The sequence below is a fragment of the Staurois parvus genome, unplaced genomic scaffold (assembly GCF_062004578.1).
Source record: "Staurois parvus isolate SC_StPar_1 unplaced genomic scaffold, SC_StPar_1.0 ptg000020l, whole genome shotgun sequence".
In the NCBI taxonomy this organism is placed as follows: Eukaryota; Metazoa; Chordata; class Amphibia; order Anura; family Ranidae; genus Staurois; species Staurois parvus.
Genome location: NW_028317816.1, coordinates 821649 through 849603, shown reverse-complemented (window position 1 = coordinate 849603; position 27955 = coordinate 821649). Strand labels below are relative to the sequence as shown.

The following is a 27955-nucleotide window of genomic DNA, read 5'->3' as shown; positions in this document are numbered from 1 at the left end:
TCAAGTTTGCCATGGCATGTGTATGATCACCTCCGATTGTATGTTATGTTTAGGTGTGCGGTAACTCTGTGGCCTGTTTTTAGCTGTGTAAACAAGGCCTTAAAGCTAGAGGCACAAAAACTTTTATTTAAATGTATTATTTAAGATTTATGAATGATATAAATACACTTTTTATGCACTAAATGCCTGTGTAAACCCAATTATTACCTTGTAAATGCGGCAGTGACATCATTGTTCTACTGTACAAAGAGCAGAGCTATGGGAGGGTCCCCCACTACGGGCTGACTGCAGAAACTACAGGATGGGGTGGAGACAAGACTAGTCAACATGACAAAGAGACGGGGCAGTATTGACTGGTCTTGATTACAGGAAGATCTTGCTCAGGAGAAAAGTTTCATGCTAGATTACTGCATAGATCTGAAAGAAATACACAAAGCACACTGAGATTAGGGTAAGAATACACATGCCTCTTGTATTTAATCAATATGGGGGTTAATTATCAATGGTTGAGAGTGCACAATCTGGTGCAAATCTGCATAGAAACCAATCAGCTTCCAAGTTTTATTGCCAAAGCTTAATTGAACAAGCTGAATTTAGAAGCTGATTGGCTGCCATGCACAGGTGCACCAGATTCTGAGTGCTCCAGTTTTAGTACCTATATGCGTATCCTGGAGCTCAACTTTAAGGCTGGCCATACATTATACAATTTTCTTGAGAATTTCACTTTAGATTTACCAAAAACCATATAATAGGAGGTCAAACCGAACAACACTTTCAGTTGTATCCAATTAGGCAGGCCCTTGCACTACATAGTTGAAGGTAAATCTAAAGGAAATTGGGCAGAAATTGGACAGAAAATTGTATAGTGTATAGCCAACCTAAGACCTTGGTCACACCAGGTGCAACATGGCATGCAATTTGCCATGCCTTATGACTTGCAAATAGCATGGCAAATTGCACCCTATTGTCTGCAATTACAGCAATCATATCGGTGCGATTCCAACTTTAGGTGCAACTTGCATAGACATCTGTGTCTTGCAAGCCACAGATGTCTTGCAAGTCACAATACAATCCAACTTTGAAATCATGCGACTTCACTGGAAGTCGCACAATTTCAATGTCGGGATGTAAAGAGTGCACATGGTAAGCTACTACAGATAATCTTTCAGCAGTCTGCCTACATGAAACATTTCATTATGATCTATCCTTGGTTTTTATATGTTACTATAATATGCCACTTTTTAATACTTTGTTCTAAATTAGCCGTGTTTTTGTTTGTCCAATGTACAAGTGAACAGTAAAATAGTCTGGTTGCTATCTGCAATAACATGTAACGTGGTAAATCTGTTTTATTGTGTTCATATCAAACCAGTCAGTAGGACTTTGCAGCTTCCAGTAAATATTCCTGCTGGTGGTTTGTGCATTGGGTGTCAGACCTATCAGCTCTGAGCATACATTACTTTTATTTCACATTCTGTTTGCTTTTCATTCAGGGCTGGCTGAACTGTCTCAACAGAACAAAGCCCAGGCATTACCATGGGTGGACAAACCTGATATTCATAATACATTGCTGCAATTGGAGGTTACCAGTCAACACAGTGATAACCTTGTTCCCTTTTGTATAGAAAGACATTACAGCCAGGAGTGTTGCTGACTTCCCGAATATCAGAATGTGGGAAATCTCTCACTAATGAAAGAAGGAGGCAAGTAAGTGTATGGACTTCTAAGTAATGTGTTCTATTCATTTTTTTCAAGCACTATTTAACACCAGTCTGTTGTTATAGCCATGGCAACAGCGTGGCAATTTAAACCACTTTAACCAACTGTGAATTGAAAAAACATTCAAAGGAATTGATGCAACCTTCCAGAATGAGCTTCTGTGAACTGTTGGTGTATTGCATTACTTATTTTTATGAAAAGTTGATTGGAAGGGGTTGAAACTGCCCCAAATATCTGTGTGTTTGGCCATTATAACTTTGTTGCAGACCTAGAAAGATGTTGTACCTAAACTATAATTTTTAGTAACCTTGGCAAAGTAAAAAAGATTTAAGCCCTAATATTGTTTTCAAGATGTGTGAATTATGAACTGTGTAGCATCTAGCAGCCACTTAGAGGTATATGTATAAAAAATTTAGCATAGGTGCTCTTTCATTGAAACTGCCTGTAATTTTGTTCTGTGCAAACTGGGACAAAATCGAATGTTCTCAGGCTATGTTCTCTGCAGATCGAATGTTATTCATTGAAAAAAATGTGTGCATGGGTAAAATACTACATAATAGACACTAGATGGAGCTGAGGAAGATACTTATTTCCTATGATACCCAGCGCCATCTAGTATCCATAGTGCAGTATTCTTCCCTTTTTCCCCACTTTGGTTTTTTTTTAAGTGTTACTAAACCCAGGACCCTGCATTCACTATATCTGGTCTCCTACAGTACATAGAACATGGAAATGCAATTATTTTATTAAATATAAACTGCTAAATACCTTTTCTCATCAGCAGTTAGAGCAGTCTTGTGACTTCAGCAGAGCACTAGTTAAATCTTGTAGGAGGCGTTTTCTTTCTGCTGTAGGAGGATGCAAAACCTGTCCTCTGTCTGGACAGTGCTGATTGGCCCTGTGCTGATCACATGCACTCTCCCAAGAAAAGAAAAAAACACTCTACCAATACACACTAAACTGAGCATGTGCATGTGACTACAGGTTCAGTCTGTCTTATCAGGTGGACAGTTGAACAAGAAGAGAAAACAGGATCAAACAGCCTTTTTACACAGTGCAGAGGATTAACCCCTTAGGTTCCTCAGCGAGTATAACAAGCATGCATTACTGTATATACATACTGATTTTACTGTTGTGGGTTTAGTAACACTTTAAATGCACAGAAGATCTGCAGAGAATATTTGATTTTGCCCCATTAGTGGAAAGGGGATAATAACCCTAACTATATCTATTCTTAAAAATTTTTCTTCCCCTTTCCTCTTGCCTATCATGTCTAACCCGTATAAAAATGATTAGTATGCTCACCTATTTTTAATCTGATTCCGACCAGTCGCATAACCCTGCAGCTCCATGTAAGGGAGCACTCAACAACATCTCTGACTTCCAGGAGCCATGGTGTCATCCATAGGCCCCCATGACCCTGCCTGCTGTTATTGGTGCTCCCCTGCAGCAGCCACTCACTGGAGTTGCAGGATCACATGACTAGACGAAAGCAGAATAAAAATACCGTATTTGCCGGCGTATAAGACGACTGGGCGTATAAGACGACCCCCCTACTTTTCCTGCTAAAATTTAGTGTTTGAGCTATACTCGCCGTATAAGACTACCCCTCTTCCAATGCACACCAGTGGCAGGAATAGTGCCCCATCATTGGTATCAGTGGCAGGAATAGTGCCTCATCATTGGTATCAGTGGCAGGAATAGTGCCCCATCATTGGTATCAGTGGCAGGAATAGTGCCCCATCATTGGCATTAGTGGCAGGAATAGTGCCCCATCATTAGTATCAGTGGGGGGAATAGTGCCCCATCATTGGTATCAGTGGCAGGAATAGTGCCCCATCAATAGTATCAGTGGGGGGAATAGTGCCCCATCATTGGTATCAGTGGGGGGAATAGTGCCCCATCATTGGTATCAGTGGGAGGAATGGTGTCCCAACATTGGTGTCAGTGGGAGGAATGGTGTCCCATCATTGGTGTCAGTGGGGGGTGGAATAGTGCCCCATCATTGGTGTCAGTGGGGGGGGGGAATAGTGCCCCATCGTTGATGTCAGTGGGGGGGAGGAATAGTGCCCCATCGTTGGTGTCAGTGGGGGGGAGGAATAGTGCCCCATCATTGGTGTCAGTGGGGGGGAGGAATAGTGCCCCATCGTTGGTGTCAGTGGGAGGAATAGTGCCCCATCGTTGGTGTCAGTGGGAGGAATAGTGCCCCATCATTGGTATCAGTGGGAGGAATAGTGCTCCATCATTGGTATCAGTGACACCAATGATGGGGCACTATTCCTCCCACTGACACTTGCTGACCCTGTTCTCGTATGGTGCTGCTGCAGCCAGCATATGTGGTTGCAGCAGCACCTCTACACTGACCACTTACCTGCTGGTCCTGCACTCGATTTTCGCGGGGCCGCTCGGCTCCACCCCCTCGCCGGTGATTGGCCGCCTGTGTGCCTTTCCTGAGCTACAGTTCTGGCGGCCAATCACTGGTGAGGAGGCGGAGCCGAGCAGCCGCACGAACATCCAGTGACTGAACTGAAGGCGCAGCCGCGCTTCCTGGACCGGATCGTCGTGGGACCGGAACCAGGTAAGAAACAGCTGCTGCCCACCCCTGTACTTAGTGTCCCTTCCATTGGAGGAAGGGGGGGGGGCGGCGGCGGCAACGCGCCGCCCCCCTAAAAAGTGTCAGTATGCCGTATACCGGTGTATAAGACGACCCCCGACTTTTGAGAAGATTTTTAAGGGGTAAAAAGTCGTCTTATACGCCGGCAAATACGGTAGGTATCTTTTTTTTCTTTTTATAAAGGTTAGGCAGCATAGGTGAAGGAGAAGGGGGGAGGGAAGATTTTTTAAGAATATAAAGTGAAACTCTATTTGATCCCCCCCCCCCTTTTCCAGGACATTTAAGGCCAGGTTGCAAAATGTCACAGGTCCTCTTCCTCCTCTTGACCTGCTGCTGCTCTCTGTGGCATTCTCCTATGAACCCAGACTGGCATGATAACATCTAGTGTCATTCAAACCAGAAGGCAAGTGGTGCTGGACTCTGGAAAGGACTTTCTGTGGGGGACAGGGCCAGAGAGGAGGTAAGAATTGTAGTGAGAGCTTCTCACTACATGCAAGGATTCTTAGGGGAGAACCTGATGCAAGATTTTTTTTTAGGATGGATGATATAAGCCATTTTTTTTTCCGCGAACGTGCGAAAAATGAAAAACCCGTAAGTAAACAAAAAACGTGCTAGTGCAAAACCAACACAAAAAAGTGCACTTAGGGGTGTGCTTTGTCCACCCCCCGAAGGGGTAGGATCTCTACCCTGATACCCCGGGGCATGAAGCTCCTGAAATGGACAAGGTTCCCGTATGGTCCTCCTAGCCAAAAGGCCTGGTGGAACCCTTTCCTTGTGGCCAACCGAAGCGAGCCACCAAGTACTAGGTAAGGGGGCTCTCCCGAAGAGAAAACCCCCTAGGGACAGGGGAGGAAGGAACCAAAAGGCCACACATCCTCCCCCTAGACTTCAGGGTAGGCCCGAGGACCCACACCCTACCATCCGTGAGAAAAGAAAACACACACATAAGTGAAAGTGAACATTTGTGGGAGAAAAAATAAGTCAAATAAATAAAAAATAAAAAAGTGGCCATGCAATTGTGCACTGGCTAGGCCCTGAGGTCTGTAGCAAAAAAATTGCCCTGGACTTAGCTAAAAGGCATAGCCCTAAAAGGCGCAGTGCAGAAAAAGTGTTTAGATCAGTGACCATGTGCACGTTTCACACTTGGGTTCCCATCCCCATGTGCTACTAAGAGCACCCCTGAGGCGACCACTCTCAGGGGGCACTGGTCCACGGACTTTCTGCCTCCCGGCCCCTAGCCAGACAAGGTAGATCCGCTCAAATCAGGAGGATCTGGGTCCCTCTGGCGTTCCTGGGGGGAATTACTCCCGGGCCCCAACTGCCTGTCGGCGCCTCGGTTTCTGTTCCGCCCTGTATTAACCATCAGGACCCCCATCCTACCAGCAGGGGTACTATACAACCAATCATCCCCGCAAGCAGGAATGATGGTGGAGCACCCCTACTGGACACTGATAAGAACAGATACTACACTTGATCTTAGCCAAAAGGGATGATATAAGCCATGTGATACCAGCAAGCAGTGTATGCTGCATTGTGACTTGTAAAAAACACAGACACAAACTACTATCTATATAGTAATAAGACTATACAAGTAATAGCAAATGCGTATTTAACCTCTAGTAAAAAAACAACTCAACTATAGTGCATTTGTTGGGTATGACATGAACTTTGAACACAAAAAGCTGTTTTATGGTCTAATTATTTACCGTGTAATTCTTACCAAATACCTGCTCCCTAGCAATGCTTAGACCAGCATGCATACATACTACACAATACAAATGAGTTTCTTAGCAACCTATGTTTGTCTGTTCTGTTTTTGAGAAGTGCCAGTGTAATGTGCTAAGCATTGTTTAGTAGCATTGTTCTAATGTTGTCTTATCACATTTTGGATAGGGAAAGGGAGGATAATAACCACTGTCAGTTTTTATTGTTTCCATTCATGTTTCCATTACCTCTTGTTCAATAGCCAAAACAGAAAGTGAAAGGAAATTCCTCAAAAGTGAGGGGATCTCTGGTTGACACCAGAGTCAACAGAACTGGTGCCCATTGGAAGATTTCCCCTCTATTACTGTTCTGGGGACAACCCCAAAAAAAACAGGTGTTCTAATCCCTCTCTATTCAAATTTAAAACTGCTGCTGAAGAGAGAGACTGAGACCTTTATGAACTGACCATACAGCCATATAGTAGCCTTATTGCTACCTATAGGCTTTGCTGGGGCTATTCTCAGGTGGGCCAATAGTACAATTGGGCCCAATGCTAGCCGGCTGAAGAGTTAGGACTAAAGACTGCCTCTTTACAGCTGCCACACAGAGATCTTCGCCTATTGCCTATGCTAAGGGATATCTCTCAGGATATTGCACCATATCCTAGATTTTCTCCTAGAGTGCACTCTAGACTAGTTATAGTATTATTATTGACATTGCAGTTTGTTTATATGCACTGTTTATTGCTAACTTTGCTGATTCATGAGTTCATTCCAGTTTAGTGATACAGAACTTTATTCTGAGTTACTTTGCCATACTGATTATACTATCTAGTAGACTGTTTCTGAACCTACCTTCTTTATGTTTATTTATGCTGTCTGAGAGGCGGAGATCTATCTGAACAAAGTGAAAGATATCCAAGATCACCGGGGTTCGGTGCCTTTTTTTTTTTTAGGAAATTAACTAGAGAGGCCTAACTAAATACCAAGGAAAATTTGGAAAAATATGATAAAAACTTGTCTCTGTAAAAATATATACTTAGCCCACCTTAAAAGAGGACAGAAGAGCAGTGAACAGTGTCAGTAGGGCAGAGGATGGTGTCAGAAGTTTTTTTTAATTTTTTTGCAATTTTATTTTTTGATTTTTGGCTTTGGTGAAATATCATGTCTCAATTTTGAGACAGAGAAAGGGAGTGAGGACAGAGATTCCCCAGTCCATTTCTCTACTGCGTTAGCTGCACTGGACAGTGAATGAATGGGAAGTGCTCTGTACTGAGGATATTTCCATTCATTCACAAACTGAAGAATAGTAAAGACAGTTTACTATGCTTTGGTTCACAGCAGCTGGTTAGAGAGGAGGACAGCTGACAGTGCTGCAGAGATGAAGGTGAAGTCCAGGGCAACAGAAAGAGAGGGGAGGAGAGGTGGCGGGGGTGGCATTTTCTAGGATCATTTGGCTGTATTTTCCCCTTGCAGCTGCTGAATTCGGCGAGGAAGAGGAGGAGAAGCTGGCCTTCAGTGACTGCAGGAGGAAAATACAGCCGATTGGTTCTAGTAAATGTCATCCCCCCACGTAATGACAAATGTCCCCCCAGTAACAAATGCCTTCTCTCCCCTTATGTAAAAGTGTTGTGAGGTGAGCAGGGTAAAGGGTACGGAGGGTCCCCAGTAGGTGGCACATACCCGAGCAGCATCTTTCGACACCAGTGGCAGCAGTCTGGCTACAAAGCAGTGCTCTCCTCCTGCCTTGCTCAGCCCTGTGACAGTCCGGTGTCCTAGCTGCTCTCACCCCATACTCCTCTCTTTCCCTTGGCTGCGGGACAGAAGATGCAGGGACACTGCGGGACCCAAGCTTTATTGACAAAGGAACCTTCCTTTGAGAACAAGTCTCCTCCCCCCGCTCCACCTGCCCGGCATTCTCCTCCACTTAATTCGCTCAGCTCTCTCCTCCACCGCTCCACTCCACCCACCTAGCTCTCTCTTCCCCTACTCCACCCACCCAGCTCTCTCTTCCCCTACTCCACCCGCCCTGCTCTCTCTTCCCCTACTCCACCTACCCAGTTCTCTCTTCCCCTACTCCACCCACCCAGCTCTCTCTTGCCGTGCTCCACCCACTCGGCTCTCTCCTCCCCCGCTCCACCCGCCCTGCTTTCTCCTTCCACGCTCCACCCGCCCTGCTCACTCCTTCCCCGCTCCACCCGGCCTGCTCTCTCCTCCCCTGCTCCACCTGCCCGGCTCTTTTTTCTCCCACTTCTTCCACCCGGATCTCTCTCTTCCCCTGCTCCACCTGCCCGGCTCTCTCCTCCCCCTACTCCACCTGTCCGGCTCTCTCCTCCCTCACTCCACCCGCCCGGATCTCTCTTCCACCGCTCCAGCCGCCTGGCTTTCTCTTCCACCACTTCACCAGCCTGGATCTCTCCTCCACCCACCTAGCTCTCTCTTCTCCTACTCCACCCGCCCAGCTCTCTCTTCCCCTACTCCACCCGCCCAGTTCTCTCTTCCCCTACTCCACCCGCCCAGTTCTCTCTTCCCGTGCTCCACCTGCTCGGCTCTCTCCTCCCCCGCTCCACCCGCCCTGCTCTCTCCTCCCCCACTCCACCCGCCCTGCTTTCTCCTTCCACGCTCCACCCGCCCTGCTCACTCCCCCCCCCCGCTCCACCCACCCTGCTCTCTCCTTCCACGCTCCACCCACCCTGCTCACTGCCCCCCCGCTCCACCCACCCTGCTCTCTCCTCCCCCGCTCCACCCGCCCTGCTCTCTCCTCCCCCGCTCCACCCGCCCGGCTCTTTTTTCTCCCACTTCTTCCACCCGGATCTCTCTCTTCCCCTGCTCCACCTGCCCGGCTCTCTCCTCCCCCTACTCCACCTGTCCGGCTCTCTCCTCCCTCACTCTACCCGCCCGGATCTCTTCCACCGCTCCAGCCGCCTGGCTTTCTCTTCCACCACTTCACCAGCCTGGATCTCTCCTCCACCCACCTAGCTCTCTCTTCCCCTACTCCACCCGCCCAGCTCTCTCTTCCCCTACTTCACCCGCCCAGTTCTCTCTTCCCCTACTCCACCCACCCAGCTCTCTCTTCCCGTGCTCCACCCGCCCTGCTCTCTCCTCCCCCGCTCCACCCGCCCTGCTCTCTCCTCCCCCACTCCACCCGCCCTGCTTTCTCCTTCCACGCTCCACCCGCCCTGCTCACTCCCCCCCCCGCTCCACCCACCCTGCTCTCTTTTTCCACGCTCCACCCACCCTGCTCACTGCCCCCCCGCTCCACCCACCCTGCTCTCTCCTCCCCCGCTCCACCCGCCCTGCTCTCTCCTCCCCCGCTCCACCCGCCCGGCTCTTTTTTCTCCCACTTCTTCCACCCGGATCTCTCTCTTCCCCTGCTCCACCTGCCTGGCTCTCTCCTCCCCCTACTCCACCTCCCTGGCTCTCTCCTCCCCCTACTCCATCTGCCCGGCTCTCTCCTCCCCTACTCCATCTGCCCGGCTCTCTCCTCCCTCACTCCACCCACCCGGATCTCTCTTCCACCGCTCCAGCCGCCTGGCTTTCTCTTCCACCACTTCACCTGCCTGGATCTCTCCTCCACCCACCCAGCTTTCTCCTCCCCTGCTCCACTTGCCCTGATCTCTCTTCCACCACTCCACCCGCCTGGATCTCTCCTCCACTGCTTCACCAGCTTAGCTTTCTTCCACCGCTCCACCCGCCCGCCTCTCTCTTCCAGCTCTCCACCCACCCGGCTCTCTCCTTCCCTGCTTCAGAACTTCTCCTGTTCCTCCAAGCACTTGTTCTGACAGCAGCGGGGAGGAGCAGTTTAGTTCAGGGTCGGTAATACAGAGGTGCAACCTACCCATCACCTGGCCGAGGTTGATGGTAGATCGCGATCGACAGGTTGCTGATCCCAGCTCTAACCCATACCAAAACATTTAGTTCATTTACCACTAAACAGTCTTGTGTTTATTTCCTGATACTAACTCACAGTTGAGTAAAGGTTTCTATACTCATGTTCTTATAAGCTCTTGCAATCCTCTACGATTAGATGATGTCACTATCTCTGACTTCAGAGAGGCCAATCAGAGGGAGCTTTTTATTCCTTCAAAAAGGTCAAAGCTGCCTATGAATGGCTTAGTGCTGCTCAGACTGACTGTTTTGTTTTGGGTGTGAGACGAAAAGTCTCTGTCTCGCAGCCAGAACCCAGTATTGTGTACTGTGTGTAGCTGAGCCTACATATAGTTCATAGAGCGCTTAGAGCCAATGCAGTGCTTAGTGAAGGAAATAGCTTGGTCCAAACAAACTATTTAAAGTGACAGGAAACCTGAAACATATGCCCCCTTGTAATAATATAGAGGTGGTACAGGTACACTTATTATTAATTAATATTCCCCCCAATGCCTTCTCTATACCTCAGATGCACACAAATCAGGACACAGTCCTTGACCTGCAGCTTAGAAGGCTGCTTCTATGTTTGTGAACCTGGAAATGCTCAGAGCTATGCATTTTCAGAATATATTCATCCAAAGGGAGATCAGTAATAGGGAACCTGGGAAACATGGAGGGGGGGTCTCTTTAACAGTGATAGAAATACAGAAAAGAGTGCCAGGCCAACACTGGATTAGAGAGTCCCAAATCATTTTAATTATTGATAAAATCAGTCAGTGTGTTTTGGGGGCATCACCACTCCCCCTTCATTAGTGCTCAACAAGGATAAAACTTGGATGGACCCACGGAAAACAAAAATTTTACAGATCTCACACATGGAGTACCAACCTGACTGCAGTCACAGTAGCATAGCAACAGTGGAGAGGCTGAAGTAATAGGGTGACTTTTAGGCTCCCCTAATCACTATTATTTAAGAGAAAAGTTTGCTGTCAAATCTAAAATTTTCAATTGCAACCCTGAGCTTGTTTTCAGCACCACAGGGTGCTTTCAGTCAGTGCAAAGCAGGCTTGGATTACAAATAGGAAAGCGCATTCCATTGCTGGCTGCTCCATCTACACTGAAGATCTAGTTGGCACCATCTTTCCTTGAAGATGGTTGTAGGTGGTGCCATCTACTTTCTCCACTGTAGGTTAAGCGGGACTGGAGTGGTACCGCAGCCAGAGAGTATAGGAGAAACCTGGTTTCTGTATGGTTTTCTGGTCCCCTGAGGCAGCGTTCCAGTTGGCTACGCTGCATTCAGGTGACCTCTGGTGGCCATCTTGGGTCAGCAAGGACTTTTTAAGTCCTTGCCGGCAGGTTTTTGCATGCAGTTGCGGTGTAGATAGGAGAGGGAAAGAGCACCCGTCTGTCAGGGAAAGTGAAAGCAACAGGAAGAGGTTTCTGATGAGGAGGGACAGGCTAGGGATACACTATCCTATTTTGAAGTCCTCCCTATTGGAACCAGACTGGCCAGGCCACATTCAGTCCTCTGAGACAGACGCTGTCAGTGCATCTGAACCTGCTGTGTTCTCAGGTAACACGGAACGGTGAGTGCTTTTTGGTTTGGCGCTAGGCTGTCTGTTGAGTTGAGCCTTTCTTTTATGGCAAGTTCTTGTTCCTGAAACCGGACTTTGTGTAATGGCTCTGCAGCACCACTCTGCGCCTACCCACACTTGATGGCAGTTGGCAGGATATGTCCCTTGCAGCGGGTGCAATAGGAGGAATAGGTCACACCATGGCTCCATTAGGATAGGCCTTAGCCCTGGTGCCCAAGATTAATGGCTTGAACATCCCTCTGGCTGAGTGGGAATACAAACTGGAGAGTGCAGCATGCCTGTACTGGGTTCGGGCCCAACTGGTCGCACAGGTAGCTATTAACGCCCGTCGAGCGGTGATAGTGCTGCCAGAGGAGGAGCAAGCTACCTTAGAACAAATTTGTGACACACCTGGAGGGCTTGTTCAGAGAAAAGGTATTGGTCCTGGAACTGATATGAAGAGTCTTTGTCCAGAAGCAACAGGAAGATGAGAATCTCAACCATTATGTGGTTGCAATGCAGAACCTCTGGATGCACCTGGAAAAGAGCTATGTGCACGGCAGTGCTGACATTAACACATGATGAGAGACCAGTTTATAGTAGGCATGAAAGCTGGCCCAGTCCAGAAAGCCCTGCAGGAGAGAATCAGGACGCAACTCGCAGTTTTCATCTATGACACTGTGGTGGACACGGTTGCATGAGAGGAAGAGGATATGGAAACAATGGTGGCAGTGCCCAAATAATACGAGCCTGTGTATCTGAAGGAGGAGGGCTTGGCATCTTCACCCCTGTCATCCATGCAGACAACACTGAGAGAGATAGCTCAAGACGTGGCCTCCTTGAAGCAAGAGGTGTTCTCTCTTAAGTGAGATTCCCCTCAATCCAATAGGGGAAACAATCCACTACAGAGTAACCCCAAAGAGCACTGAAAGTGCTGGCAATGCTGCTGCTGTGGACACATATCTATCTATGAACTGTGAGCAGTCTGAGTATAAAAACTCACTCAGGCCGTCGTTAAACTAGTGGCTCCTGGGGTAGAGGGACAACCCCTGGACTGGTAACTCAAAGTGCCAGTAAGCCAGAGTCCATGGCTGCACCAAGTCAAGTGGTATCAGCCTTTGTCAATGAGGAGGTGATTGACACCGGGTCTGTCAGAGAGTATGACTTCTACGCCGAGAGGTTCTGGGCACGGGAACAACTGGACCCCCGTTGGCTGTCTCTCAGAGTGGCCAATAATCTGCCTATAATGGTCAAAGGCATCATCATGGGTGAGGATCCAAATCGAGGACCAGGTGGGAGTAGTGGTGACCCACAGTCCAGTTAATCCGCCAGTACCTGATGTGCTGGGCATGAACATACTGAAAGACTTGGACTTTCCTCGCTTGCTAGCTAAAGACATGCCTGAGGGCAGTGTGGCTCAGAGTGCTCCAGGCCTACAAGGCCCAAAGACTGCTCAAAAAAGCCTAACAATGATCGGTAGGCGTTAGATTCCATTGATCTTCTACTGATGCACGAGGCCCCGCTGAGTGGTTCCTTCCTCTGCTCATGCTCGAGCCTCCGACTCTCATCGACTCCGAGACAACCCTAGTGCCAGAAGTATGGGAAAGCTGGCAACATTATCCAGTACAACAGACTGTTTTGATGCATCTGAGGACACAGCCTCGGTTGAGGAGAGAGTGGGGAAGACATGCGATCCCTTGTCACCTGTGGCTCCCAAGTAATGAACTGAAGATGAATCCTTGCCAAATGACTCAGTTGAAAACCAAGAGAGTTGTCGCCCTATTTGGTCCAACGACTTCCTGCAAGATATTCTGACTATGTTGTTTGAACTTGTTTTATTGTTCTGCCTTAAATATGCTTCCTTTTGCACATTTATTGTTGTTCTTACTGTGCTGTGATGCCGAGGACAGCATCTGTCAAAAGGGGGGGAGTGTAGGCAGGTGCAGTCTGCTTTCTCTACTGGCGCTCAACCAGAGTGGTACCGCAGCCATAGAGGAAGTCAGGAGAAACCTGATTTCTCTATGATTTCCTGATCCCCTGAGGCAGATTTCCAGTTGGGTACACTGCATTCAGGTGACCCCGGTGGCCATCTTGGATCAGCAGAGTCTTTTTAAGTCCTTGCTGGCAGGTTTTTGCACGCATTTGCGGTGTGGATAGGAGAGGGAAAAAGCACCCATCTGTCAGGGAAAGTGAAAGCGACAGGGAGAGGTTTCTGATGAGGAGGGACAGGCTAGGGATACGCCATCCTACTTTGAAGTCCTCCCTATTGGAACCAGACTGGCCACGCCACATTCAGTCCTCTGAGACAGACGTTGTCAGTGCATCTGAACCTAATGTGTTATCAAGTAACATGGCACTGTGAGTGTTTTCTGGTTTGGCGCTGGGCTGTCTGTTGAGTTGAGTCTTTCTTTTAAGGCAAGTTCTTGTTCCTGAAACCGGACTTTGTGTAATGGCGAATGGATAGGAGAGGGAAAGAGCACCCATCTGTCAGGGAAAGCGAAAATGACAGGGAGAGGTTCCTGATAAGGAGGGACAGGCTAGGGATACGCCATCCTACTTTGAAGTCCTCCCTATTGGAACCAGACTGGCCACGCCACATTCAGTCCTCTGAGACAGACGTTGTCAGTGCATCTGAACCTAATGTGTTATCAAGTAACATGGAACTGTGAGTGTTTTTTGGTTTGGCTGTCTGTTGAGTTGAACCTTTCTTTTAAGGCAAGTTCTTGTTCCTGAAACCGGACTTTGTGTAATGGCGAATGGATAGGAGAGGGAAAGAGCACTCATCTGTCAGGGAAAGCGAAAATGACAGGGAGAGGTTCCTGATAAGGAGGGACTGGCTAGGGATACGCCTTCCTACTTTGAAGGCCTCCCTATTGAAACTAGACTGGCCAAGCCGCATTCTGCCTTCTGAGACAGACTTTGACAGTACATCACTTCCACCTGGCAGTACTAGGTCGTTGGTTTGAATTCAAACCACGGCACCACCTGCCTGGAATCATGTTCTCCCTGTGCCTGTGTGGGTTTCCTCCAGGTACTCTGGTTTCCTCTCACATCTAAAGACATACTCGTAGATTAATTGGATTCTGTCTAAATTGGCCCTAGTATGTGTATGTATGAATGTGAGTTAGATTGTATGCCCCTGGAGGGTTATGCACTGATGTGAATGTACAATGTATATGTAAATTGCTGCGTAATTGATGGCGCTATAAAAGTACCTGAAATAAAATAATAAAAATAATAATCTGAACCTGCTGTGTTCTCAAGTTATACGGAACTGTTAGCGTTTTCTGGCATGGAGCTCTCCCGCAGGGCTATCTGTTGAGTTGAGCATTTCCTTTCATACAAGTCTTGTTCCTGCAACCGGACTCTGTGTAATGACTCTGCTGCACCACGCTGCACCTACCCCTTTAAAAAAATGGTTAACGGGGGACACCCTTGTGCAGGTGAGTCTTCTATTTAACAATTTTGCTGCTGGTGAGCTATGGCCAACAACAGGAGAGCTGGTCTGTCATGCCCCTATACTGTAGTTGAATTGTAGTGCATTGCTATGTGTTTGTGTCAGGTTGAAGCCGCATTTGCTTTGCTTTCAAATGCCCCTTTTCCCAACTAGTGGGGTACTAGTCTTTCAGTATCATACTATGTGACGTGTGAACTCGGATCTCACACTCACGGCTTCTAAAAGTTCACGCACACAATTCATTCCTATTCATTTGGTGTGTGTGACGTGTAGCTAGCTGTTGCCATGGCGACCAAGGTAGAGCTCCAAACCACTCCAGCATGAAGCTGCCCCTGTTGTCAATGGGAGAGGAACAATAGCCACAGGCTGAATGTCACATTAGAGTCAGGCTCCCCATCTGCCTATGCCTTTGGAAATATACCAGAAATTTTCATGCAATGCACCAAAGTCATCGACCAACTGCCAGCATCTACTAAAATGCTGGCTCTCTGTCAAATCTCTTGGTAACGGTAGACATCTTTAACAGAGGTATCATAATACAGAAGTTGCACAGTATTTATAAGGAAACGTGATGGAATCCATCTGCGTTACTGGTGAGTAGATCTGAAGATATAAATACTCTTTGGAAGGTATAATTATCACATATGTCATTTTTTAATGATTTGCTTTCAGTCTATTCTATTTAAAATTTAGCTGTTTTTGCTTGTTTACAGTCCTGTTAGCTGACGCAATGCAGCATATTCAAAAGTCATTGCACTTAACCATTCATTCTTAAAAACACAGTAATGACAACCTTTCGGGTGGGTATGACTACTTTTACCATGTCATTGGCATTTTATGGCACGTCTTTGCCATAAAATTAAATATGTACATATAGATGGAATAGAATTGCAGGTGAGACATAGCAATGAGATGTTACAATGTGGTCAGCGACCAAGCTTGATCGCTCCCAATCCAGCATATTTAAGGGTCGGTGATTGCATTTATTTTATGAACTAAGATTTTCAGATTTTCATTTTTCTCTCTGATGGTATTTATATGTTTTAGTTACAGAAAAATATGCAGAGTGCATTTGTTGATGTCTCTGGCTTGCTAGTTCCTCGGCTGTCATCCTGATCCTCTAGATTTAGTACTTTAAGACAGTGCCCCAAAACGGTTAGGGTTTGTATAGGCTGGCATTGTGCCAAATGCTGCTTTTTTTTTCTTCCAAACTCAGAATGCTGAAATGTGTGCATTTGAACATGAATGCAGCAAAAGGCTGTGCTTGACGTATTTGCCTGCCAGGCAAATGCATCTTGGAAAGATCTGCTGGGTCCAAAGGAACACAAAACAAAGCAGGTCAAGGTCAGCCTCAGAATTGTCATCCACACCACACTATTGAAGTAAATAAGAATCTTTTGACCTTTGTTTAGTTTGTGTGTCAAACGCATGTTGCAGAAAAATGCAAATGCAGAAAAACAATGGTCAGCTACATGAGCCTTTATGCAGACCAGGAGCTCTCACTTTACCACCTGATTACTTGTTCCTGGGCTGTGACTAAACGTTTTGAAGCCAGAGACGCTAGAATTTTCAGAAATAGGTCACCAATTACATGTTTTGACAGGGATGACAGATGAGAGTGATGTGTCTTACCCTTGCAAACCCTGCTGATGATGAGTTTCTTATTGATTTTTAGTGACTTGTGGCCATCCACACTGCACTTATCCTGTTCTTTTTTGATTCCCAGATAAGTGTCTTAGTGCAGATTTGTGCACCATTTAGGTAGCAAGCAAGATAAAATGTGTGGGCAGGATTGGCTATATGTGATCATGACACTGAGGCATACTGCGGGAGAGAGTGGATCTCTGCTTGGCTTTAGAATGGCACAAGGGCAGATGCTGTAAGCATAGTGGATATATTTTTTTAATGTAGTTACTCCTATTTATAAAGCAGTGAATGTGAACTTCATCAAAAATTATCTGCGGGAGAATTAAACAACTCCATATGGTTGATTTACTAAAACTGGAGAGTGCAAAACCTAGAGCAGCTCTGCACAGAAACCAATCAGCTTCCAGAGCTTTTGTTACAGCTTAATTAAGGACCCATTCACACCATGGCTATGCATTGTGCGTTCCTGAGTGATTCACATGCAGTTCTGTTTGGTGCAATTTCGGCCCATTCAACTGCACCAAAAGTGGTGCGTGCACTTCCTTTTAAAACGCACTGCAACCAGAGTGCATGGTACAAAAGTACCATGCAATCCAGTGTGGGCAAACGCACTGCATTTTGCGACCTGCACTTGGGGTGTCATTAACTTTTTATTGCCACCGGCTGCAGATCGCTAATATAGTGCATTTTGCATTTGGTTTGAATTGCAAAGGAATGCACAGTGCATTCCTATTTGATTCAGATGCAGGCATGGTGTGAAGCAGCCCTGAACAGGCTGAAGTTATGCACATACACAGGTCAAATTCCAAATGAAATTTCTTTAGAAAATCGGAAATCTTGTGTGTTTTGTAATGCGATGGTGCCACCATTTATTTTGAAATTTAACCAACCAAGCCTTCAATTTCACATGTTGCTACAGAAAAGAATTTTCGTGGCCAAGAATTTTCTTTTCTTTCCAGGCCACAGCTTTACATTTCTTGCACGATTCTCCCATCATTGATTCGAAATTCATTCGTTTTTCAAAAAAATTTCCAACATGCCCGATCATTCAAATTCGATGGTCACACAAATATCGGCCGTTTCTGTGACCCACTAATAGTGCGAAATTCAAGCAAAAATTCTTAGAAAAGATTTTCGAAAGAAAATTCTTTCGGAATTCAACATGTGTATGGCCAGCTTTAGAGGCTGATTGGCTATAATACACAGCTGCACAAGATTTTGAGCTCTCCAGTTTTAGCAAACCAACCATTATGTGTTTTAAATGACAGTGATTGATGCTCCAACAGAGAATGTTTGGTGAAAGTTACATTCACTGCTTTATAAATAATGTTGACCAGCTGTCTTCACTACTGTTATATACATATACCCACCGTAAGCACCATACTCCAAGCATATTCTTCTCTGAAGCCCGCCTCACCACCTGCCCCCTCGACCCTGTCCCCTCACAACTCCTACAACCTCCTTCCTCCTCCATCCTACGCTCCTCACCTACATCTTTAATCTCTCCCTCTCTTCTGGCACATTCCCCTCCCCCCTGAAGCACGTGCACATCACTCCCATACTTAAAAAGCCCTCCCTGGACCCCACTGACCCGAACAACCTTAGACCCATCTCTGTGCTGCCATTTGCATCCAAACTCCTTGAGCGCTTAGTCTACAATCGCCTAAACTCCCACCTCAACGGCAACAACTTCCTCGACCCCCCTACAGTCCAGCTTCCATCCCCTACACTCCACCGAAACTGCCTTACTCAAACTCTCCAATGACCTGCTAACCGCCAAAGCTAATGGCCACTATTCAGTGCTCCTACTCCTCGACCTCTCCGCAGCTTTTGACACAGTCGACCACCCCCTCCTCCTCAAAAAACTACATTCCCTTGGCCTCAGAGACTCCGCTCTCTCCTGGCTCTCATCCTACCTATCACAACGCCCCTTCAGCGTTACCTATAACGCTACCACCTCCCCCTCACTCCCCCTCTCTGCTGGGGTCCCTCAAGGCTCTGTCCTCGGGCCCCTTCTCTTCTCCATCTACACCTCCTTCCTTGGCCAACTGATACACTCTTATGGCTTCAACTACCACCTCTATGCCGACGACATGCAAATCTATCTCTCGACCCCTCACCTCACCCCCTCAGTCTCCGCCTGAATCACAAGCCTACTGAACAGCATATCAGATTGGATGTCGCTCCACTTCCTTAAACTGAACCTCTCCAAAACCGAGCTCCTAGTTTTCCCCCCAGCCCGCGCACCCCCCCCCTACTGACTTCTCCATCGTGTCCAACAATGCCACCATCAGGCCCACCCCGCAAGCCAGAGTACTTGGTGTCATTCTTGACTCCAATCTATCCTTCCAGCCCCAAGTCCAATCGCTAACAAACTCATGCAGACTCTACCTCCGCAACATCGCCAAAATACGCACGTTCCTAACCCCAGAAACCACTAAGCAGCTCATCCACTCCCTCATCATATCACGACTCGATTACTGCAACTCCCTCCTCACTGGCCTGCCTCACCACAGGCTATCCCCACTTCAGTCGATCCTGAATACGGCAGCCAGACTCATCCATCTTACCAACCGCTCCGTTTCCGCCATCCCCCTCTGCCAATTCCTCCACTGGCTTCCGATTGCCCAACGGATCAAATTCAAAATGCTAACACGGACGTACAAAGCTGTCCATAATACTGCCCCAAACTACATCACCGACCTAATATCCAAATACCACCCAAAACGCACTCTCCGCTCCTCACAAGACCTCCTCCTCTCTAGTTCCCTGGTCTCCTCCTCCCATGCCCGCCTCCAGGACTTCTCCAGGGCATAACCCATCCTCTGGAACTCCCTACCCTAATCCATCAGACTATCACCTACTCTCCTCTCCTTTAGGCACACCCTGAAAACCCACCTCTTCAGGGAAGCCTACCCCGCTCCCTGCTAATTGCCGATCTCCTCCACTCTTCCTACCACTCCATCCCCCACAGCTTTTCCTCCCGTACCACTATCCCCTCCCTCTTAGATTGTAAGCTCCAAGGAGCAGGGCCCTCGGACCCCTCATGTATTGCATTGTATTGTTTATGTACTGTCTCATGTATTGTATCCCATTGTAATGTACAGCGCTGAGCAAACTGTTGGCGCTTTATAAATACTGTATAATAATAATATAATATTCCCATTGATTGTGATAAAAACTTTTTAGGTAGACTATCAAAAGATAACTTATTTACCCAGATGTACAGTCATCTTCTAATACTTGTCCAGACTAGTACACATGATGAGAAGATCGAACGAAAAATACTGCTTTCTGAGCGATCGCCCGATAATCTGATTGTTAGTACACAACTTTCGAAAGCCGTTCATAAAGGGACAAGCATGAAAATGTTTCACGTACAATAACAGATCAAATGATTTTCATTGAATCAGCACCACATTCAAAACACACTGCACTTGCGATCTGCAGCGGGTGCCAGTGTTTCTGTAACAACATCACAAACGCAGTGCATTTCCCTGCCCTGGATTGCATGGTATAGTAGCACCGTGCAATCGGATTGCTGGATGTGAATGCACTACATTTAGTATCTAATGAATGGGCTAAAATCACACTGTACCCAGATTGCATGTGAATCACAGCGAATTCATGGTGTGAACCAGCCCTTATAGGCATTATTAATAATTTAATAAGTCTTTGCTATATATATATATATATATATAAATAAAATAAAATTAATACTTGATAATTAATACATTATTAATAATAAATAAATCACTCTTAACTATTAAATTATATAGCAATAACTATATAAATATTAATTCTATTATTATAAATTACTCTTTAACCGCCTCCCGCCCGCCATATAGTGTAATGACGGGCGCAAGGCAGTTCTCTCGTTCTTGGAGGACGTCATATGACGTCGTCCCACTCTAACCGCGCATCACACAGCGCGGCGATCGGTGGTGCGCTGTGTCCCTCGGACACAGCGGATAACCGATCCACGGAAAGAGCCGAAGATGTTGGCTTGGTCATGTGTTCAGCTGTGTCCAATCACAGCTGATTGCATGTAAATAGGGAAGTGCCACCTGCCAGTGCCCATCAATGGCACCTGCCAGTACCCATCAATGCCACCTGCCAGTGCCCATCAGTGCCACATCAATGCCACATATCAGTGCCTACCAGTGCACATCAATGCCACATATCAGTGCCCATCTGAGCTTCCTTTCAGTGTCATCTATCAGTGCCAGTCAGTGCCACCTATTAGTGCCAGTCAGTGCCGCCTATCAGTGTGCATCAGTGCCACCTATCAATGTCTATCAGTGTTGCCTAACAGTGCCAGTCAGTGCCACCTAACAGTGCCAGTCATTGCCGCCTATCAGTGCCATATATGAGTGCTGCCTCTCAGTGCCCATCAGTGATGCCTGTCAATGCCCATCAGTGCCACCTACTAGTGCCTCCTCTTCAGTGCCCATCAATGCCACCTATCGGTGCCCATCAGTGCAGCCTATCAGTGCCCATCACTGCAGCCTCATTGCGCACATCAGTGAAGGAGAAAAATCACATATTTACAAAATTTTATAACAAAAACTAAGAAAAAAACAGTTTTTTTTCAAAATTTTCTGTGGTTTTTGGTTTGTTTAGCAAAAAATAAAAAACCCAGAGGTGATTAAATACCACCAAAAGAAAGCTATATCTGTCTCAAAAAATGATAAAAATTTCATATGGGTACAGTGTTGCACGACCGTGCAATTGTCATTCAAAGTGCGACAGCGGTGAAAGCTGAAAACTGGCTGGGCAGGAAGGGGGTATAAGTGCCCTGTAAGCTAGTGGTTAAACACTAATGCTTATTTGCATGCGCTGGTAAACGCAGATGTAAAGTACACAAGGATATAGCCGCAAACAGAATCTTACTTGTATGGCAGGCTATATGCGCCACATGCAGCTTCCCAGGCATGGGCAAGCACCAGGAAATTTACTCTAGGCATGAAAAATGTCCGTGTGTATGAACTGTATATGAATCTACTCCTTTTGTAAATGAACACTAGTGCGTACATGCTGAGAACTGAATAGTGAAAGTATCTATAGGGGGAATACAGTCCCAGCATTGTTTCATAAGCAAAGCATTTGCCGAATACCCTGAATTAAACCTCCTCAGCAATGTTTTATGAGCAAAGCATTTCTTGAATACCCAGGCTTCCACAGTCGTTCACCTAAACTTTCCCTCTAGCCTTTATTGTTCAGTTGCACAATGGACCATTCTCAGTTATACAATAAAAGATCTCAGATGTCTCTGGCTTTTGACTGAGTTGATTAGGTTTTAATTTTTTTCTGCCCTCGAGAATAGAAAGGTAAAAGCAAAATGGGAACCAACAGTTTGTGGCTCACACTAATAAGGAGTGGATAAATTAGTTGTAATAGAAAGTCCTGTATACTAGGTTCTTTTGTCAAATTAATTTCTGATTGCGTCAGTGGACACTTACTGGACATTAATATTGCATAGCAAGTAAAAACAATGAGAAATGTTTAGAGCGCTTACTGTCAAGTCAGTGAAACTTTATCTGACACATTACATAGTAAGTCAAAATCAACGAGAAGAGTGTACATAAGGTAGGCAAATTTTCACCACGTACTACCTGCACAAAATTCTGGCACATTCTCACCTATGCATATGTATAAAGATATGATACCTTGCATTGAAGAGCTCATGAGCTATTTTTACCCAGTACATAGAAATAAGCATATAAAAACATAAACACTATATACTTTGTAAGCAAAATGAGGGGAGGTTTCCCGACTGGTGCACCCCTCACCCAGCCAAGTAGTAGACCTGTAAAAGCAGCCTTAGCTCAGTCCATCAAGGCCATGCCTCCAATGCGCTTCACCCTATTCCGGCGGGGTGAAACACATTGGGGGCATGGCCTTGATGGACTGAGCTGAGACTGCTTTTACCTGTCTACTACATGGCTGGATGAGTTGTGCAGCAGTTGAGAAACCTTCTCTCATTTTGCTTGCATGCTTCGCGTCTGGAGAGTCACTGTTTCAATGGCATCCATCTTACAGGACACCAGAAGCCTGAGTGGGGATCCCCAAGCAATAATCTAGGGTCACTATATACTTTGTGGCTTGAAAGAGACAAGAAAATATATATATAAATCATGAAAAGTGGAGTTCAACTAGAATAAAACCAAAATAGAATACAGGTCTGATCCCTATGCCATGTGATCCCTCTCTCAACATTGTGGTACTGTCATTTCATTTTAAAGGAGAATTCCAACTTTGGGGGGAAAGAAATGCACCCATGTTTCAAAAATCAGTACTGTGCATTTATTGTTTTTTTTTTTTTTGCATTTGAATTTGCAAAGCATTGCAACCTTGATCAGTGTTCTGACTCTTGAAGACTCTTCCTCCAATTTACGTTTGTATCATGGTATGGTACTTCAGTTAAGGGGCTGGAGGAATTATCAAAGAATTACAAGTATGTTGATGTCACTATCCATTGAGAACTTTAATCCCTCTGCCACAGTAGCAGATAGGACTTTTAATTCACAGATTCCTGTAAATTAATGTTGTGGGTGAAGCCACACACAGCCATACCAATTTCAGATCTGACAAAAATTAGCAGGGAGAAGGACCCCTGGATGCTGTAAGTGGGCTCAGGGGGCAGCTGTGGATTTTGACCATGTTTCCTGTTATACCCTAAATATGTGTGCGACATGAAACATGGTTAGAAAGGTGGAGTTAGCTTTTAAATCAGCAAGCAAATAACAGAATTCTTCTAGATCAGCAAAGACGTGTAGACAGAACAAACAATTTAAAACATGGCAATTGTATTATTAATGAACTAATTTCTAGTTAAATGTTAAAAAATCCAGGCAGATGGAAGAGACGCCAGTTAATACAGTTATATTTTCACTGGAATCATCTTTACAATTTTTTTCTAAATGCAACAAGGATAAGTATCTGAAAATAGTTTGCTGTAACTGCCTCCACAGCAGTACTCAGATTGGGGATGTGAAGGACAACACTACGAGCCAATCAGGTTCTGCTGTATATACATGTGCTGATAATAAGCATGCTGTTATGAATAAAGAGATGATTTCATCAGTGTACTTCTGCCCTTGCATTGTCCAATCAGAAATCTGTGGTTGAGTTTTGACTCTGTGTTCTGAGGATCCGGCAGTGCTCACTGGCAGGGGTGTCTAGATTAGATATGTGCGTTTTGTTTCGTATTGAATCGATTTTCTTCAGAAAATTTGATTTTCAGAGATTCTGATGTATATGACTCTCCGAATTATTATCATTATTATTACACAGTATTCATATAGCGCCAACAGTTCGCTCTGCGCAGTACATTACAATGGGAGACAATACACGAGACAGTACAATAACAATACAATGCAATACACGAGGGGTTCGAGGGCCCTGCTCCTTGGAGCTTACAATCTAGGAGGGAGGGGATAGTGGTACGGGAGGGATAGCTGTGGGGGATGGAGTGGTAGGAAGAGTGGAGGAGATTGGCAATTAGCTGATGGTGGGGTAGGCTTCCCTGAAGAGGTGGGTTTTCAGAGTGCGCCTAAAGGAGAGGAGAGTAGGTGAAAGTCTGATGGATTGGGGTAGGGAGTTCCAGAGGATGGGGGAAGCCCTGGAGGCGGGCATGGAAGGAGGAGACCAGGGAACTAGAGAGAAGGAGGTCTTGTGAGGAGCCTTGAGGGACTCCAACAGAGAGGGGCAGTGAGGGGGAGGTGGCAGCGTTATAGGTAACACTGAAGGAGCGCTGTGATAGATATGAAGAGAGCCAGGAGAGAGAGGAGTCTCTGAGGCCCAGAGAATATAGTTTTTTGAGGAGGAGGGGGTGGTCGACTGTGTCAAAAGCTGCAGAGAGGTCAAGGAGTAGGAGCAGTGAATAGTGGCTATTAGCTTTGGCGGTTAGCAGGTCGTTGGTGAGTTTGAGTAGGGCAGTTTCGGTGGAGTGTAGGGGACGGAAGCCAGACTGTAGGGGATCAAGGAGGTCGTTGTCGGTGAGGTGGGAGCTTAGGCGATTATAGACTAAGCACTCAAGGAGTTTGGATGTAAATGGCAGCAGGGAGATGGGTCTAAGGTTGTTCAGGTCGGTGGGATCCAGGGAGGGTTTTTTTTAAGTATGGGAGTGATGTGTGCGTGCTTCAGAGGGGAGGGGAATGCGCCAGTAGAGAGGGAGAGATTAAAGATCGTAGGAGTTGTGAGGGGACAGGATCCAGGGGGCAGAATAGACATAGTAATGAATGTAAACAAATCCGAAAAAAATTATAACAAAATCAACAATATCGATAGTAATTTGGGCCCATGGGGAAATTAATTCAATTTTCAAGTTTGTTTGATGATTTAGATTCGATTTGTGATTTAAATTTGTAAGTGCCACAGTCAGTTTAGTTCCACAGCCTAATGCAGGGGTGTGCAACCTGTGGCCCTTGGAGCCCTCTGATGTGGCTCTCGCCGTTAAACCAGGGAAGCGCATTTCTATTATACTCTGTGGGTTTGATGCGCTTTCTGAAAGTGCACCACACCTAAAAGATATAATATAAATCTATGGCAAAGCACAGCTAGCCCACAAGAAAGCTGCAGGTGCACTGTGCTGCACGGGTGGTGTTGGTAAACCACAGTGCATCAGTGTGAAAGCAGCCTTATAGGGGATTCAAGACAGTAAGGGAAAGTTTACATTTGCAGCTTGGGAGTGGGTGTAAAACCACATAGTTGAGACATGTTTTTACCACACACCCCAACCCCTGGTGTAGCTGAGGGTCGCAGTGGTGGCCCAGCTCCATGCTCCAGGAAGCCTGTGCAGCCTCCCTGTTACATTCTGTTTTACAGAAGGAGGGGTGGCTGGGGTTGCATATAAAGGAACCAACCCTCTCCGTTTCCCTCCTGAAACCGCTGAAAGCTGGCTTCTTCTCCTCTCCCTCCTGCCGGCATTCAGCGGCTGTAGGAAGAAAATGTTCATTACCAACCATTTCATTTAATTTTTGCTACTACCAGTTACCAAATCACCTAAGTGATGCTCAGAAGGTTGAGCACCCCTGGTCTATTGTGATTCTTAGGTTTGAAAAATTCAGGGCTGCTGAATTTTGCTTTATTTATTCCACTGCATCTGAAAATATTGAATCCTTCTGAATTTTTGATATATGAATATTGAATCTACCTGATATAAATAGCAATCTGCCATAAAAATGCAACATTTTTAGACTCCACCCGGACCAACTAATATATGAAACAAATGCCGAATATAAGCAAACAAATCCCGAAAACTAATTGGTTCAACATAATGAATATGAAAAAGCAAAATTTTTCAATGAACGAATGCATTTGAAACTAAATGAAACAAAATTTTCTGGTGTGCGCATATCTAGTCTTAATTGCAAAGGGGCTTCAATGAGTTATAGCTCCTTTGGCTGGAAGAACATTTCCTCTACGTGTGTTTTAAATGTGATTTTACCTACTTTCCTGTAATTCAGAAACATTCCACATTACACTTGATATACCTAATCACTATATTTGCTCTGTCTATGTTTATTGTAGAGACACTTCATTGGCCTAAAAAGGAACTTTCAAGAAAATCCATCTTAAATGTTGAAAAAGGGCTAACACGAGAGAAGATCAAAGATGTGCAGGTTCTGTCTATGACTGTCTTGCGAGATACATTCACAACTGGAACCAGCAGCTATAACGTCCTTCTTCAAAGTCAAGAAGAAAAGAAACAGATTCAAAAAGATCCACTCCTAAGCCACAACAAAAAAAGGAGGAAAGGGAGCAGAGTGTTGAGTACATCACGCAACAAGGAGTTCCACAAAGTCTGTCCTTCTTCACAAAACAATGCCTGGTTATATGCCAGGAGGAACATGTCAAATTTTATCTCCAGATCAAGAGCAGTCACCCATAAATGTTCTCCAAGTATTACTGTGTCAGGAAACAGCATTGGGTTTACTCATCGCCCTAAACCCAAAGCCAAGAGAAAGCAAGTCTTAACTACCGGAAAGGACTCCCGGGTGTCAAAACCCCTTGTGAAGGAAGACCCTCCAGGAAGGAAGTTTTGTATTTTAAATGCTATAAAGCCTACAAATGTTGACAAGGAAAAAAACAAGTTTTTCAAGGCAGCATTTACTTACAACCCTCAATTTGAGTATGCCAATCCTGCACTGCCAAATGTGTTAGCTAGACACAGCCATGCCTCAGACAGATTCCTTAAACAGGTATGAATTACTGGAAATGGAAATCTGTATACACCTGCTTTTCAACAAAACAGCATGAACCTAATATGAACAGAAAAGCTACAATTGTTGGGATTGAAAACACACACACGTGCCAAACATATTGGGGGAGATTTACTAAAACTGGTGCACTCAGAATCTTAACATAAAATGTGCCCCTCAGAGTGCCCCTTAGCATAAAATGTGCCCCTCAGAGTGCCCCTTAGCATAAAATGTGCCCCTCAGAGTGCCCCTTAGCATAAAATAAGGGGCATGCTGATGGATACATTTTATGTTAAGGGGCACTCTGATGGGCACAATATATGTTGTGCCCATCAGAGTGCCCCTTAACATTCAATGTGCCCATCAGAGTGCCCCTGTAAGACTATACCCTACCTTGAGGGCAGATAGGAGCTGTGTGTTGGGATCCTTGCTGGGCGCTTGTGTACAGGCAGGGAGCAGGACAGAGAGGCGCGGAGCACACGAGATGTCATGTTGCTGTGACGACCGCCCTGCTCAGCAGCGGATCTGTCATTGCGGTCCGGGTGGCAGTGCTGCTGGGGCCGTTCACGGACCGCGGTTTGTCATTTAGTGACAGCTGCTTTAGGGTGTGGAAGCTACATTCCATGGAACCAGATCATTTACATCAATACTTTAAGATAGGAATACCAGTGAGATAACACTAAAGGCCCAGCACTATTTTTCCACTTTTCTCAACTGTGAATGTAAATGTGTCTGCCCTGACTGTGCCTGCCCTGATTGTTTGTTAAGAGTTTGAGTATGCCTGATCTAACTGCGTTTTTTGCCCAAGTGTGTCTCCCCTGACTGTGTATGCCTGTTTGTTGTGAAGCTGGAAGTGCACTGCTCTGCGCACTTTGAGTTCTTTTAGTGCACCAGTTTAACATTATGAGCATAGAAGAGTATTGATTGGAACATGGATCTTATACATGCATGGGGAAAAAATAATTTAGAACTCCCAAACTTTGCACATCATGTGTTTGGGGTACGATGAAGAAAATTTGGTCTTCCAGGATAGTTAACAAGTGGGAGGCACATATGCAAACTGTTGTAATTTCTACACCGTTCACCTGATTTGGATGTGAATACTCTCAAATTAAAGCTGACAGTCTGCAGTTAAAGCACATCTTGTTCATTTCATTTCAAATCAATTG

General features: G+C 45.8%; 1 protein-coding gene across 2 annotated transcripts in view; it reads left to right on the top strand.

Moving 5' to 3' along the window:
• The first annotated feature begins 1570 nt into the window (after positions 1-1570).
• MATCAP2 (microtubule associated tyrosine carboxypeptidase 2) overlaps positions 1571-27955 on the top strand; it is a 49919-nt gene continuing 23534 nt past the window's right edge. Inside the window, exons 1-2 of one of the 2 annotated variants that reach the window (XM_089686982.1) lie at positions 1571-1707; positions 26116-26786. In XM_089686982.1, coding sequence (XP_089543108.1) covers positions 26217-26786 — 570 coding nt within the window. In that variant the 5' untranslated portion in view covers positions 1571-1707; positions 26116-26216. Of the gene's footprint in view, positions 1708-15199; positions 15528-26115; positions 26787-27955 lie in introns of those variants that run through there. The other variant, XM_089686976.1, reaches the window with a different exon arrangement.